This window comes from Podarcis bocagei, assembly GCF_964188305.1.
Source record: "Podarcis bocagei genome assembly, chromosome: 11".
NCBI classification, from domain to species: domain Eukaryota; kingdom Metazoa; phylum Chordata; class Lepidosauria; order Squamata; family Lacertidae; genus Podarcis; species Podarcis bocagei.
Window position 1 is genome coordinate 16,625,714 of NC_138136.1, and position 17,315 is coordinate 16,643,028.

Below are 17,315 nucleotides of genomic sequence, written 5' to 3' on the forward strand. Positions count from 1 at the left end.
CATGACACAGGTAAGCAGCCACTAGGGCTCATGGTTCTCTTGCATCATTTTTTCCTCCAAAATATAGTCCGGCCCCCCACAAGGTCTGAGGGACAGTGGACCGGCCCCCTGCTGAAGAAGTTTGCTGGCCCCTGCCCTACTCCCACAAGATTAGAATTTCAGAATACTAAACTGTTTCAAAAGGACTGGAGCAAATTTATAGTATATTTGAAAGAACAGCGTAAACATTTGAAAACGTTTGTAGCTTTGACTTGAAATGTTTTGTAAAGAGAATATAAGGAGCTGATTTACATTTAAAGAGGTGAATTCCAAAACAAGAGAGAAGGTAAAAAAGTTGTTGTAGAAATGCTAAGAATAAAGTAAATATGTATGGAGGTCAGAAAAAGGGGCGGGAGGAAGTCAAGGCTCAAATAGAGCGAGGTTTGAGTTTATTGAATTATGTATGGAAATTGTGATTATGATAAAACTGAAAATGCAATAAAAATAATTTAAAAAATAGAATTTCAGAATACTAGGTATTAAACACACACACACACACACACACACACACACACACACACACACGCTTCAAAAGGGCTATTTGTAGTTGCAAGCTCATGACCCATGGCATGGCTGGAGGAATAGGATGGGACCACAACCACAGAACCTTTCCTAATTCAGGCACACCCCACCCTCAGTGTGGAAAGAAAACCTCACACCCACACTCTAATAACAGCAGCATGGGACCAACGGTGCAGACAATCACCTGCAAATTGGCTCTTGGAAACTTTGTACCAAACCGCAACTATACCACTATAAATGGTAAGTGCGGAAAGAGGCCTTTGGTTTAGTCAGCCATGCGATGACAGTTGCATAGCTACTCAATTACAGAGCAAGAAATGGTGGATTTAACATAGATTTCCCCCACAGTTTCTAACATGTGTCCCCCCCCCCCCCGTATGAGACACATCAACGGCAAAGTTAGGTTAAGTACAAAATAAAATTTATTTAGAAAGCGACGCTTTTGAAGAGGAATCGTGGTCACAACTCCGTTTCTGTTGGCACAGTCTCGCTTTTCGTAGAATCGTAGAGTTGGAAGGGACTGGGAGGGTCCAACCCCCCCCCCCATGAAGGAAACTTTTTTGGCCAATGTGGGGCTTGAATCCAGGACCCTGAGATTAAGAGGCTTGTGCTCTACCAGCTGAGCTATGTGGAACCCTTTGTGCATATAATTATATCCTCACTGAGGGATACCTCACTGGCTTGTATTCCTTCCATAGTTTTCCCCACCTATGTTGGCCCTGTGCCAAACTTGCAGAGCGACCTGCCCAGCCGTTTCTGGTAATGGGAGGTATTGCCTCACATTTATCTAGTGCAGGCACCCCCAAACTCGGCCCTCCAGCTGTTTTGGGACTACAGCTCCCATCATCCCTGACCACTGGTCCTGTTAGCTAGGGATGATGGGAGTTGTAGTCCCAAAACATCTGGAAGGCCGAGTTTGGGGATGCCTGATTTAGTGTTCTGGTCCTCTCCATTCTGCACCCACCCCAGTACTGAGGGTGCCCAAACAGATCACAAGAATGGTGCACAATGGGAACTTTGAGATGACTAGACCACCAGATGAGGGCAAGCAAAGGGCTAGTGTTCCTGACAATATTTTATGTCAGGCATATTCATATGGGCTAGCAGGGAGGAAGCAAAGCTTGTAAGAATTTGTGAGCATCTATACCTCCCACCAAACTCAGACAGCATGGCCAATAGTCAGGGATGATGGGAGATGAGGTCCAGATTATCTGGCAAGCACAACGTTGGCCAACACTGTTACGAGGATTTCCCTCGCCACAATCAGTCATTTGCATGGGAGGTTTCTGGCTGTATTTTAATATCAGTTACCAACTAAAAATAGATGATATCTTATAGGCGAACCCTTCAAAACAATGAAATTTGGGAAGATTAGTATAGTCAAAGGATTATTGTGAACAGTCAGATAAATCTGGCTTTACTTGTGTCCCAAAAGGATGTGGAAGTGAATGGAGTTAGGAAAATGCAACCGTGTAATTTGAACTACTTATTTGTTTTATATATTTCCTAGACATTTATAAGCTGATTTTCACTAAAGGCCCCAAAGTGATTTGCATCAAGAGTAAAAAGTATACTGCGAGTCAATCAAAATGCATTCCAGACATAACAATACAAGTACCGTATTGGCCCAAATACAAGCCGCACCCGCAAATAAGCCACACCTTTAAAATTCAAGGCGGGAGGGGGAGGGGAGAGGGGGGAAAAGACAATACCCAAATATAAGCCGCTCCCTTAAAATTCCTCAGGCTCTCACACCCGTTCCGTTTTACCGTATGTCTGTTTCAGCAGCGATATCGTAAAAGCCAATTTTTGTAAGGTCGCAAATTTAAGCCGCATTTTAAATTTTCACAGTCGGCTAATATTCGGGCCAATACAGTACTATAGTTTTAATACAATGCAGACAATATGACCCTTAGGTTTATTCAAGTCCTGTGAATGCTTAGCTAGCATCTAATATATTTGATGTCAAGGTTTAAAAATGATGCTGGCACTTTGATATATTTTTGACCCTAGACTTTCAAACTGGGTCGTTTTTATTGGGTCATTTGAGTTCACTTGCCAATACTCTAAAATGCATGCTTAAGAGACCACTCAATTTATGATTATTGCGAAGCCTCCCGATTTTTGTCTGAAAAGGATAGGGTGACATTTCTCATATTTGTGCTGGGCTTTTATTTTCCAGAGGGTTTAATAAGAACTAATCTTGTGTAATTGTTGTGCTTAAAGCGAGAGGCACAAAAGGCATTGCTGTTGCTAATACACAAGGCAGAGCTGCTGCAGCCTTTTACAACTTCCCATATGTTAATGAAAACATTTTCTGAAAATTGGCAGATCCCCGCATAGGAGCTGATGCCAGCTATTTTCATGGGCCAGTTCGAAGCGCAGCAAGAGGGGAGGAATGCCTTGTTGTGGTGGCTGCATCCGTCTGACAGGCTTTCACATTGCCCCTCCTCTTATTAATATTCTTTTTGATGTGAACTTGTAAAACAGAGGATTGGCTGTTAATCTCCAGGATCTCAAGGGCTTTTGGCATTGGCCCATAATTGATGTGTTCACATGGCTGTTGTCTGACTACTAATGATTAGACAGCCGTGTTATCTCCCAGCTAAAATCAGTGTTGCTTATAAATCACACTTGCTAAACGGCAGTTTCATTTCTTCAAAGGCTCCGTACACGTCTACACACTTTGATAAAACTGCCAGCGGCATTTCATGATTTTACAAGAGTTTAGGTTGGGCTTATTTACATTTTGCTGGGCAAAACATTGAAATTTCTATGAAGTGTGGTAGCGTTTCGCCCCTTGATGAGCAGAGTAAGTAATGAATTCTAAGCAGTGGAGAATACACACAGAGGGGTGTGTGTTTTGTGTGTGTGTAATGGTTGATCACACATAGTATGGCATTCCTTGCTTTTATTTTAAGCAGGCAGAGTTACAGAAGTATTGTTACCCCCATACAGTGGTACCTTGGTTCTCAAACTGCTTGGCTCCCGAACAAATCAGCTCCCAAACGCCGCAAACCCGGAAGTGAGTGTTCCAGTTTGCGAACGTTTTTCGGAAGCCAAAGGACCGACGCGGCTTCCGCTTGAGTGCAGGAAGCTCCTGCAGCCAATCGGAAGCCATGCCTTGGTTTTTGAATAGTTTCGGGCGTTGAATGGACTCCTGGAATAGGATGAAGTTTGAGAACCCAGGTACCACTGTATTTCTAATCATTGTGAATACAGTCATACCTCATGTTACGTTTGCTTCATGTTACGTTCTTTCAGGTTATGTCCCGCGGCGACCTGGAAGTACCGGAAAGGGTTACTTCTGGGTTTCGCCGCATGCACAGAAGCGCTAAATTGCGCTTTGCGCATGCACACAAGCCCCAAATCACGCCGCGCACCTGCGCAGATACGGCGCTTCAGGTTGTGCTCTTTTCATGTTGCGAACAGGCCTCCGGAACGGATCCTGTTCCCAACCAGAGGTACCACTGTAGTCAAAAGAAGAGCAAAATGGAATTGTGATTCTGTGAGCTAAGTGAACCTTGACTTGGATGGCTCAGTTGATTGGAACATGGTGCTGATAATGTCAAGGTTGCAGGTTCAGTTGGATAGCTCGGTCAGTAGAGCACAAGACTCTTAACCTAAGGGTTGTGGGTTCAAGCCCCACGTTGGGCAAAAGATTCCTGCATTGCAGTGGGCTGAACTAGATAACCCTCATGGTTCCTTCCAACTCTACAATTCCATGATTCGATGGGACAGCTGCATATTCCTGCTTCGCAGGAGGTTGGACTAGATAATCGTCAGGGTCCCTTCCAGCTCTGTGATTCAATGATTCTACTTACCTCCTTTTAGGCATCGCACCACATGTTAGCTGCTGAAGACCTTCCTCTTTCAACAAGCTTTATAACTTGAGCTTTTACCTAGTATTTAAAACTGTACTGGAATAGTTTTAAAGATATTTTATTGCCTCCATGGGCTCTTTCAAGAGGAAGGGTAGGATATGTGGATGTGTGTGTGATAGAGACTGTCGCTGAACTCAATGGGCAAGGGAAGTCAATGGTACCTGTGATCACAGTTGCATTCCTGGACCTTTGGATCAGTTCATTTCCATTTTTGTGTACAGTGGTACCTCGGGTTAAGTACTTACTTCGTTCCGGAGGTCCGTTCTTAACCTGAAACTGTTCTTAACCTGAAGCACCACTTTAGCTAATGGGGCCTCCTGCTGCCGCCGCGCCGCCAGAACATGATTTCTGTTCTCATCCTGAAGCAAAGTTCTTAACCTGAAGCACTATTTCTGGGTTAGCAGAGTCTGTAAGCTGAAGTGTATGTAACCTGAAGCGTATGTAACCTGAGGTATCACTGTATTTGTATTTCTGTACTGTTTTTCATCTACAGAAAGAAGTATCAAAGTGGCTCACACGGTAATGAAACAAAACTATCGTCAATAAAAATAATCACCCAGGGCATCAGTCAGCTAAGTTTTACTCAGAGTACCCCCACTGAAAATGACATACACGACTCAGGTCCATTATTTTCAATAGGTCTACTCTGACTTAGTTTAATACTACATCCTCCAAATTTGTAAAATCATCAGAATAGCAAATATTAGGGAAAAGTATGGGTCAACGGGTATGACTTCAGTGGGTGGTGAAAAGATCCCACCATTGAGGCAAACATGTTCCCATTGGGGAGATTTATTTTATTTATATATTTATGACATTTCTGTGCCACCCTTAATCCAAAGATCACTGGGTGATTTACAATATAAAAACAGAAAAAATATATATCATAGTAGCAAACAAAAACAACAGCCCTCCGATACAGAGTTTAAAAGGCCGTAGTTTGTTATTTGAAAAGGATGCCTTATATTCCCAGTTTGAGAGGTTTATATTCACAGGAAAGGTGTAATGGAACTTATGCTATATGCACACATTTTATTTGGGAACAGCGTGCTTGTTTTTTTCCTGCGTATTTCACAGAAAACCTAGATTCCTTGCACAATTTTTGCTTCTCAAAAGCAAACTGAAAATCTCTGTTACCTCATGATGTGCCCATTTGAAAGCAGATGTAGGCAGTCCTGGAAGAGGTGGCGGGCTATATCCCACACATGCCCAATTATTCTGTAGGGTGAGCATGTACCAAGATTGCAACCAGCACTTTTTTCATTCACCTGGGGCATGTGCAGAGAGGGAAAGGCGTGGATTTAAGGGGAGGGTTTTCAGTCATCATCATCAACTACCATTTATACCCTGCCCATTTGGCCAGGTCTCCCCCGCCACTCTGGGCAGCTCCCAACAGAATATTAAAAATACATTAAAACACCAGTCATTAAAAACTTCCCTAAACAGGGCTGCCTTCAGATGTCTTCTAAAAGTTAGATAGTTGTTTATTTCCTTGACATCTGATGGGAGGGCGCTCCACAGGGCGGCTGCCACTACTGAGCAGGTTCCCTGTAACCTCACTTCTCTCAGTGAGGGAACCGTCAGAAGGCCCGCAGCGCTGGACCTCAGTGTCCAGGATGAACGATGGTGGTGGAGATGCTCCTTCAGGTATACTGGGCCAAGGCCGTTTAGGACTTTAAAGGTCGGTACCAACACTTAATTGTGCACAGAAATGTACTGGGAGCCACTGTAGGTCTTTCAGGACCGGTGTTATATGGTCTCAGCAGCCACATTCCAAGTAACCACATCCATGGTTGTGGATGCCAGGATCTAGAATCAATCTTGATTGAAAGCAGCATGTTGAGAGTAAGCATGACTAGGTCCCAGATGGAGAATAACTACATGTGTGCAGCATGTACACAGCCTTAGTTCCTTGGACCCTGAATTAAAGGATTGCTCATTTATTTAAATGCCATCTATAAAAGCAAGAGCCTTTTCTGGAACAAAGCCTACAAAAATATGGTAGAAGTTAGAAAGTGAAATAAGTATCCACAGACACATACTTCTGAAATTTTGTAATTAGGATAGTATTTTTTAGTTGGTTTTTTAAATCAGATTTTTTATTTTTATATGGAACATGAGTTCAAATGGCTGAAAAGGTCTTCCTTTTTATTTTTTTGCCCTAGACGTACGTGTGTGTGTGTGTGTGTGTGTGTGTGTGTGTGTGTGTAAGTGGCTTTCCCACAGGAGATGGGGAAATCTGGCATTTGAATCTCCTGACTTCCTCCTATCCAACAGGAAAGGAGTGTCTTTTCTACAGGAACTCCTGTGTTATATAGTGGAATCCACCCTGCTGGCCAGGAAATCCCCTACAGGAGAGGTGGAATTTTATTACTCCAGGATTGGAATTCTGGAGATTTGCGAGAACATCGGATAGACTGGGTTGTTGTTTTTTATTGCCCTTCTTAATTTTAGCATCTGGAATAGCAGAAGCAAATAGTGGAGTATCTGTGCACATAAAGGAAAGATCACAGCTGTCTTCCTAGTAATGGTGATATTCCTTTTCTGACCTATTCTTCATGAGTTATTGAGGTGGGGACGGTTAGTGTGTGCATCATGTTCGGAACGAAAAGTGCTCACTAGGGCGCTTAGTCTATTTACTGGCAGATATTCACCGTCAGCTTTCTAGTACAGAAGGGCCATCGCTGCCTGATGCAAGCGTACACTTGGGCAATGGAAAACTGCCAAGCACAACACTCTGAAACTTAGTAGCTTTCGTTGCTAATCAGGTCCCCAAAAGCTCGTGAAATAAGGCGAGGAAAGAAAACGTTGCTGCATATTTCTGTAGGGTTTTAAGGCTGCCTGTGTACAGAACGGCTGCAATCTGTACAACTAACCTGCCTTCAAGTGTAGCTTGTGGTTTCCCCCCCTCTCTTTCTCCTCCTTGGAACCTCTTCTGTGATAAATAGCAAGGCTACTGCTCAGCATGCCCTAACACCTGGGAATAATCATGCAAAAATAACAGCGAGGAACTGCAAAGCGTCTGTTCTTGACATTAACTTTCCTCAGCTTGACAGACTGCCACCAGCAGATGTTAGACTTGTGTACCTTTCCCCTTCCCCACCCCCCATTTGAGATGGCTGCCTTCCCCGCTTCTGCCTTCTCAGCCCTTGTACGTTGCCTCGCAAGTTCTTTTGGGGACTTTCAACCAAATACAGTGGTACCTCGGGTTAAGTACTTAATTCGTTCCGGAGGTCCGTTCTTAACCTGAAACTGTTCTTAACCTGAAGCACCACTTTAGCTAATGGGGCTCCTGCTGCTGTGCCGCCGCCGCCAGAGCACGAATTTCTGTTCTCATCCTGAAGCAAAGTTCTTAACCTGGGGTAATATTTCTGGGTTAGCGGAGTCTGTAACCTGCAGCGTATGTAACCCGAGGTACCACTGTAAAACAAAATATTGGGTTTGCTAACCCTGTGATCTTTGAAGAAGCAGCGATAATAGCAACGTTCTGAGCGGCGTTTGAAATTAGGAGGCAGTTCAAGCAGGGCATGTTTTTTGTCTGAAACTTGGGGATGCACCATTTACTTCTGACTCAGGAAATGGTTCCCCTTGCAAATGTGTAAAAGGAGCACATGGTAGGCGGTGTATTCCTTATGACTTCTGGTGTGGGCATACTGGCTTCCTCCCTACGCACTCCGACCCATTTCTCCTGACATGCTAGCTTTGCATGCTCAAGGGGGTCTTGTTTTTGGCCACCTTGAGATTACTCAGATCTGATCCCTCTTTTGTTGCCTGAGCTGGTACCGTTTAGGAAGGTCTGTAACGTGTTGTGTCTGCACATTCGAATGTGTATGTTAGACATAAAAAATCCACTGAGCCATATTTCCTGTTTAGCATTACTGCTCTGTACCTGCCTCGCTCTCTTTCCTTTAGAGTCATAGCATTTTAAGGCTGGAAGGGATTTGATGTTCCCATGAAATGCTATTGCACCGGGTTAGTGTCTCTCATATATAGATCTTCTTCTTCTTCTTCTCCTTCTTCTTCTTCTTCTTCTTCTTCTTCTTCTTCTTCTTCTTCTTCTTCTTCTTCTTCTTCTTCTTCTTCTTCTTCCCTGCCCATCTGTCTGGGTTTCCCCAGCCACTCGGGGCGGCCTATCCAAAAACATAATAAAAACATGAAGCGTTAAAAACCTCCTGATACAGGACTGCTTTCAGATGTCTTCTAAAAGTCATGTAATTCTTGATATCTGAAGGGAGGGTGTTCCACAGGGCGGGTGCCACTACCGAGAAGGCCCTCTGCCTGGTTCCCTGTAACTTCATTTCTCGCAGTGAGGGAACCAGCAGACGACCCTCGGAGTTGGACCTCGGTGTCTGGGCTGAGCGATGAGGGTGGAGATGCTCCTTCAGGTATACTGGGCTGAGGCCATTTACTCAAGCCACATTCTCTTTATTTATAAGTCAGTATAAGCACAGAGGATTTATAAACAAATAGGATGCTCACTGCAGCAACTATTCCATCCTAGAATTCCAAGGATTCTTAATGTTTTGAGAAAGTAGACCATTTCACAAAGTTTTAATGCTGGGTGCTACTTCTGCTCATGGGTACAATTTAGAGAAATTTAAGTATGCATGACACATTCGGGATTCTGTCTTGTGGTCTTTACCCAGGAGACCATAAGTGCATCATAACTCCCCCCCCCAAAAAAAAAATATCAAAATATTGTGTGAGCAGCACTGTGCTTTGGGAACATAAATTCACATATTTTGATAAGATATGGGCAATGCTGTCAAATCTAGAATCAGTGACCACCTATTAGGTCTGCTTCTCCAAACTCTGGCACTGCAATATGAAGCCTGAAACCTGAATGCAGAGTTCCCCGCTACAGGGGAATCAATCCACATGTGGAAACTTGTAGTTTTACATAGACACATTTCTCTAGAATGACCAAGTGTCTGGTGTCTTGTCATTTTGCAGAGCTTCTTTTATTTTCTAATCCGGAGGCCTCAATCAAGACTGGCTTGTTATACTTTGTGCATTTGTCGCCATCCCTCACAATTCTTCTGTTACGCCGCCTTCTTTTGTATAAGAGCATTTAATCTCTGTAGCAACATCAAACTCCTTCAGGCATCACAGAAAGTTAAACATCGCCTGTCTCTTTGTCAGTGTCTCTTACTGTAACGCGGTTGAAACAGTCCTGTTTGGTTTTGAAGAGCAAAATGTTTTGTGACTAGGACACCATCTTGAAGTGTCTTAACATTTATTAATAAACACAGTGTTTATTTATTTGCAGCATTTATACCCCACTATTTTTTCCTCCTCCTCCCAGTCTTCTTTAAAAGATTCTAAATTTGTGTCTTTTATCAGTGCCGTCAGTTTTGCCATCTCTGCAGATTGCAAGGCGGAATCTGTCCGTTTTAATGTTAGTAACCCGTTCTTCTCCAAGAAACTTAGAGGAGCATATGTGGTTCCGCCATTTTATCCTCCCAGCATCCTCGTGAGGTGGGCTGGTTCAAGGCCACCCAGGGAACCATTTGACTGAGAGGTCTCTCCAAATCCTCGTGGTCCAACAGAACCTTGAACTCACTTGTTGACCAACTACCCCCTACTGGATCTCTTAAAAAAACAACCCACCGATTTGGAGCATTTTAAAATAATTTCACAGGGTTCTATCTATCTATGAGGGGGTATAGCTTGAGCCGACACTGTGCTGCTCCACATCTGGATAAATGCTGGGGGAAACACAGGAACCAAGTGCATTTGCATTACTCCGAAAGCCTGAAAAGAAGGCTGGAGGGTCTCTGTTATGAGAAGTCTGTGCGGCAGCCAAAACTCATGTAGTGCAAACTCTGGCCCTGTGTCTTGAATGTAGTTCAAAGATAAATATTGGGTTTTTTTCATCCTTACTTATCCAATGACTAGTTTGCAAGGAACAGCTGTTTTTGAGGTCAGTTGGTTTTCACTCGCCTGCATGCTTGATTTCTTGTTGAAAAGCTTTCCCTCCCCCCCGCACCCTTTCTTTTAAGGCTGCCAACATCTTAAAAGTCTGATGGCAGCAGGATAAACACATAACAGAAGTACAGAGCTTCTGTACTCTGCTGTGCTTTATTTCATCCCTCCCTTTTTTTGGGTCAGGTAGTTGCCAAACCTAGAGATTCAGCCGTCAAGTTTTAACCAGCATAGAATAAGTTTGCCTTCCAGGTTTTAAATAAAGATTATCGGTAGGTCTCAGTAGGAAACGTAAATTGCATCCCATTTGTCTGTGTACTATGTTTGTTTAGAGTACACTCAAACATCGGATCCCGAATGCCTCCGTTATCGTACATTTCAGCTCCCGAACACTGAAAACCCGGAAGTAAATGCTCTGGTTTTTTAATGTTTTTCGGAACCCGAATGTCCGACGCAGCTTCTGCTTGATTGCAAGAAGCTCTTGTAACCAACCAGAAGCCACACCTCGGTTGTTGTACGTTTCGGAAGTTGAACGGTCTTCCAGAACAGATTACATTTGACAACCGAGGTTTGACTGTATACAGGTTACATTATGCCAGTGGTCAGCAAACTTTTTCAGCAGGGAGCCAGTCTACTGTCCCTCAGACCTTGTGGGGGGCCGGACTATATTTTGAAAAAAAATATGAACGAATTCCTATGCCCCACAAATAACCCAGAGATGCATTTTAAATAAAAGAACACATTCTATTCATGTAAAAACACGCTGATTCCCGGACCGCCCGCAGGCCGGATTTAGAAGGCGATTGGGCCAGATCCGGGCCCCGGGTCTTAGTTTACCTACCCATGCATTATGCTTTTGTATTTTCAGCTGCTAGTTTATCCAAGGAAAGATACTCTGAAGGAAGGGAAAGAATATAGTTCTTCTACGTCCAATTCTCCAGTCTTACCTGTCACACAAAGACTTTGGGATTACTTAGGTGGGGTTGGGGACGCAAGTGGCGCTGTGGGTTAAACCACAGAGCCTAGGACTTGCCGATCAGAAGGTCGGTGGTTCGATTCCCCGTGACGGGGTGAGTTCCCATTGCTCGGTCCCTGCTCCTGCCAACCTAGCAGTTCGAAAGCAAGTCAAGTGCACGTAGATATATAGGTACCGCTTCAGCGGGAAGGTAAATGGCGTTTCCGTGTGCTGCTCTAGTTTGCCAGAAGCGGCTTAGTCATGCTGGCCACATGACCCGGAAGCTGTACGCCGGCTCCCTTGGCCAATAAAGCGAGATGAGCGCCGCAACCCCAGAGTCGGCCACGACTGGACCCTAATGGTCAGGGGTCCCTTTACCTAGGTGGGGTTAGTGCTGTCACCCTTATCCACCCTGCACTTCCAGTGTGCACAAGATTCCTGTCTCCACACAACCAGTGGCCGTTTCATTTTATTTCATGCGTCTGATGATTTCATGCCACACTAACTTAGACAATTTCTAAGATGGCTCAACTTATTTTTCATAGTCATAGTAGAATGGAGCCCATATTAGAGAATAAATGATAAAAAGTCATTTCTAAATAAGATGCTACCTCAAATTACTGTTGATATCTTAGTTGGTTCGTGATCCTAGGCATCTGAAAAGCCTGGGAGCAAATATTAAAGCAAGCGATCAGAATGTCTAATAAGGAGCTTTCCAAACTTTTCCTGTTGGTGACACACTTTTTAGACATGCCTCATTTCCGCAACGCAGTAATTCGGTTTTGCAGTAATTCAGTTTTACTGAGTTTAGCAAACCGGAAGTTAAAGGGAACCCCTTTCCGGCCTTGGGAGGAGCACGGGGAGTGTTTGCGTGATGCACCTACACACTGCAGCCAAGACAATAATGTGTCACAACAGACAGTTTGGCAAGCTCTGGTCTAAAAGGTAATAATTCGGTGAGTCACTAAAACAGGGTGGAAACTCAGTGGTCACACTGACAGAGTTTGAAGACAAAAATTCCTAAGTGACCATAGTTATTTGAAGAGGATATTGAAATATGTTTTGATTGGTGCATCTTGATATCATGTGACTTTTTGGGTACTGCTTCATAATGTGTGGAATTGCTGTATTCAAAACTCAATGTGTGTATAAACACAATCTTTCCTAATACCTTCAGCATATGACAGACTGTGTCTTTCTTTGTTTTTGTTTTTAGGTTGACCCCCTCTTTACAGTGCCTGCACCTCCGCCTCCTATCTCCAGTAGTCTTACACCTCAGATTCTGCCTTCCTACTTTTCCCCATCTTCCTCCAACATTGCTGCTCCAGTTGAGCAACTTTTGGTACGGACTCGTTCAGTGGGTGTGAATACTTGCGATGTTGGAATAGTAACGGAACCTGAATGCCTTGGACCATGTGAACCTGGGACCAGTGTGAATTTGGAAGGGATTGTATGGCATGAAACCGAGGAAGGTAAGCTGTGGTTTCTCTTCCCATTTTGTCTGAACGTTGCATCTGCTTCACAAGTTTGTTAGCAGTCATATTATACAGTACTGTTTGTTGTTAGAACTAGAGGAAATTCCCATCATATCTCTTCCAGTGAAACCAGCTACATTTTAAATAAAATAAACTCTTGATACATGATTGTACCGAGTGGCTTGATAAACCTTTAGGATAAGATTGAATGTATTTTTAGATATTGAATGTCTTTGTTTAAAAATAAAATGGTTTACAGTGTAACAGGATAATGGTGCAGGAGGAAGTGTTTTTAAAAGTGATACAATTTTAGAAGTATATCTGAAACTCACACTTCTATATTTTAAAACATTCTATGCAATACACTGTACAGGCAATCTGTATTTAATGTGAGGAGATTTCCTGAGCATTCATTTTAATTTTTTATTGTAAAGAAAAAAGATTTGTGCTGCATGAATACATTTTCTGGTGATGTTAACAGTTATGAGAATTTGTTTTTTGAATTGGATGTTTCTGAGAGAACATCAATCCATGGAGGTTTCATGTATAAGGCACATTAATTAAAATAAGGCAACCTGTTGCTTTATGAATAAGCAGGCATTTATTGAAAATAATTAAGAGATGAAACTTTGGTCAGGAAAAGAATTGGAAGTGTGATGACTCTTGTTAAAATTAAGGCATCAGAAAAAGCTTTTCTTTGTCATGGGCAGATTTTTTCCATTATAAATCCCGTAAGATAATCTCTTACTGCCTGAATTTACTGTTATCAATGATGGAATTATTGTACATGCCGGTCTAATTGCTGGTTTTGACGTAGGATATTATATCTAATCAGAACTGTTGGAATGGGTGCTGTTACAGATGTTTTCTCATGTTTGCTTGAGCAGTGTTTAATTACTAGTGATTTAATAGCCGCTGTATTGGAAGCAAGAAATTCCATTTCAAAAGTGTCCTACAGCACATCAGCTGATGATAAATCCTAACATGCTTCAGTTGTATGCGCAACAGTAGTTCATTCTGTGCAGTGATAGATAAGGCACCAGCAGAGTGCTTTACACTGTCTGCCTGGAAATCAATAGAAAGATTCTGACTTGCTTGCTTTTATATGCTCTCGCCCATCCATCTCTTTTGCTGCGCACGCTTTCATCAGATTCGTAATCTAGATTGATCCTTTTAGATTGTTTTCAAAGCACATATAAATTCTGTTTTAAAATATGCAGGCTGAGGTGCCTGTCTCTCTCCCTTCGTGTTCTTTTCACTGACCTGCATTAGCCAGAGTTGGAATGGACGAGTGTGAATTGTGGTGACATGAAAGAGCAATAGCTTTTAATAGTGTTATTCTTGCTGAGTAAACTAAACTTCTGACCCCCACTGAATTAAGAAGTGCGCCTTGTTAAAGGTCTGAAGGGCAGCAGTGTGGTATTTTATAATGTGCCTCCATGCTCACAAGAATGATAATTCCATCTGCCTGCTTTTGGTACTACTCGGATGTGCTCAGCTGAGAAGATTTTTATTTATTGAAATTGCCTGATCCAGAGTCCCTGCCTCTGCTTATGGGAAGAGGTGTATAGTCTAGGAAACTCTGCCAGTTATTATCCATTCTGTTTGTGCATCTGCAAATCTGGGACATTTGCGTGGCATTAGCAAGATAACTACTCAGCCTTCAAAGCTGCAGAGAATAGGGAAACAGGATAATAAAGGTTTCACTTGTTGATGTCTAGCATATTGGAAAGCTTCTTGAGTAATATTAATAACATCTTAACACTGATAAATCCCTGAAAATTGTTGTGGGCTTCTAAGAAAGGAAAGAAGCAGTTCCTGATTTAATATAGGAATATTAAGCTGAATATATTAAGCTGAGCCTTCTAAATATGGGATATTCAATAGATGTGGCTGTCTGGTGGTTTTTCCTTTGTGACAAAATTACCTGGTGGTGTAATGCTACGTAATGAAAAATTGCTTATGCTTCAATCCAAGACACAATTGCAAGTAAATTCTGTTAATTTCATAGATCCTTAGTACATTTAGCATTGGGTTCTAATGGTCTCATTTACATGTTAGTGTTTGGGGCACACTTCTGGCTGACTCTTAATGTGCAAATCATGGTTTCTAGGGAGCAAGCATTGAATCTGCACCAAGCCCAGGTGTCTGAAGTGTTATGCATAGTTTTACACTTCAAATAGTGCATTTACATTGGAGGATAAGCAAGGTTTTAGTGACATAACAGTCAGACATATGGGGCAGAGAGACATACACTGGTTGTAGTTGCATTGTTTTTACAGTCAAACTTCGTTCTGCATCTGCCTCCACTTGCGTCCGCTCCGGCGAACGTCCGCGGCAAACCCGGAAGTACCGGAAAGGTTTACTGCCAGGTTCGCTGCTTGTGCATGCACAGAAGGGCTAAATCGTGCCACGTGCGTACGCAGACACAACACTTCGACGTTCATCATTTTCAGCTTGCGGACGGGCCTCCGGAACGGATCCTGTCCACAAAATGAGATTTGACTGTAATTTATTTAAAAAACTGGAATTTCTCTTCTCTAAGGCTCAGTGTGGCTTCCAGCAAAGCAAACCATACAACAGTGGTAGTAAAACTATGTAAAAAAACAAAACCAAACACAGTCTCTTCATCAAGAAACCACTAAAAATAGTGTACTCTGTGTCAACAGTCCCACAGGTCTAGACATGCTCACTCAACAGCTCTAAGGCTTTTGGAAGAGCTAGGCTTTGTATCCTTTAAGAAAACCTCCAGAACAGCTTTTGGACTTCATCAGAGATGTTGTTCTGAAACCCTGAAATAATTAGGTTAATGGCCCTTGCTTCTCGTCCCTGATGTATTCACCAGATGTATCAGATGATTGCATTCACACAGTTAAATACTAAACAGTGAAATTGGTAACTTTCATACAGACAACAGGAAAGGTACAAGGATGATCCGAATAGCAGTGATGCACTCCTGAGGCTCAAGCGTGATTCATACCTGAACATGCCACCTTTTGCTATGTTTATGAGAGACAGAAATTGTGTTGGGTGGCGCTGAGTCATCAGCCGGGATCAGTTGTGCAGTGATCACAACCAGTTTGTAGGAGGTCTGAGCTGCACATATGGCAGCCATATACAAAATGCAGTTTGAGCAGCTGCAGTAATTCCTTGTAAAAAGAGGAAGATAAAGAGGAGCTGGTATTAACGGCAGGCGTAATGAGAACAGTGTGGCATATAAAAGAGATGCAGTTTTATTTTGCATGGAGTTCTTAAAATGGTAATACGGGCTGCTCTAGTGTAGTCCCCCCCACCCAAGTCATATCTCTGCTACGTGCACTTTGAGCGCATGAGGCGCTTCTTGTGTGGCGCTTCCAGAATGGGTACTACAATAAAAAAGGCAAGCTGCTGTTTGATAAGGCAATCCCAAACTGTACTGTTCAAGGGAAGGCCACTTATGGCCTCTGTTACCACTGTCTAGTTACAAGGACCTCCATCCTAGCAAGAATACAGTGGGCCCTTGGGTTACGTTACCTTCGGTTACCGTAACTTTCAGGTTGTGAACGCAGCAAATCCGGAAGTGTATACGTCAGGGTTTTGCCGCGCACACGTGCGCAGAAGTGGCGCCTCATGTTGCAGACTTTTCAGGGTACGTACGGACCCCCGGAACGATTTAAGTTCGTATCCAGAGGGTCCACTGTACCAGTAATCGGGACTCAATTAGGGATGGGTGATAATATCGTGCAAAACCAGTTTGAAGTTGCCATCATGAAATTGGTTCCATAATTTTTGACCCAGCAGTATATCGCAAATCATGATGTGTGCCAGGGCTGGGTGATAGATCGTTCAAAACTGGTTTGAAGTCCATTTCATGTTTTGTGCGTGCGTTGGTGTGCTAGGCAAGTATTACAGTGTGGGGAAAACTGTGAAGCCAGCCAGTTCTTCTACATAGCTCCATCCTTATTTCAGACATTATGATGTATCACGATGTTTAGCTGGTGGTATATTGCGATGTAAAAAACCAGGTATCATCCAATCTTACTGTTTGCCTCTATGCAGTTCCATCCTTATTTCACACATCATGATATGTTGGTATACCGTGATGTTTAGCTGCTGATATATTGTGATGTTGAAAGCCAGATATCTCCCAGCCCTAGTCCCAATTGGAAAAAATACCTGTTAGCTACTCATCCCTTTATTCTGCCATTGTCAAAACTGATTTCCCTAGTCTTCGTCACGCCTTCTCTCTTTTCCCCTTCAGTGTGTCCCGTCTTTTGGATTGTAAGCCTTTAGGGCAGGGCTTACACCATAGTTTGATTTATGTACATCACCACCACATCAATACCGCTTTTAAATTGTTATTTGTAGTTATCTTTAAATTGCTGTGAGCTACTTTGGGATATAGTCTTCCTCTGCAAAGTAGGATAATTGTATAATAAAAAACAAGATTCCAGAAGTGTTAGGCAGCCTACAAGTATTGCCATCAAATGGCTTGTTTTTCCAGTTGAGGGCATTGGAAAACATTTGCATGACTGA

The 17,315-nt window shown here is 42.9% G+C and overlaps 1 protein-coding gene across 4 annotated transcripts in view; it reads left to right on the forward strand.

Annotated features, from left to right (window-relative positions):
* Positions 1–17,315, forward strand: part of ZNF608 (zinc finger protein 608) — a gene marked incomplete at its 3' end in the record, with an annotated part of 127,268 nt that overhangs the window by 45,553 nt on the left and 64,400 nt on the right. For all 4 annotated transcript variants that reach the window (XM_081213535.1, XM_081213536.1, XM_081213534.1 and 1 more), the window contains one exon: positions 12,542–12,797. In XM_081213535.1, coding sequence (XP_081069661.1) covers positions 12,542–12,797 — 256 coding nt within the window. The remainder of the gene's footprint in view (positions 1–12,541; positions 12,798–17,315) is intronic.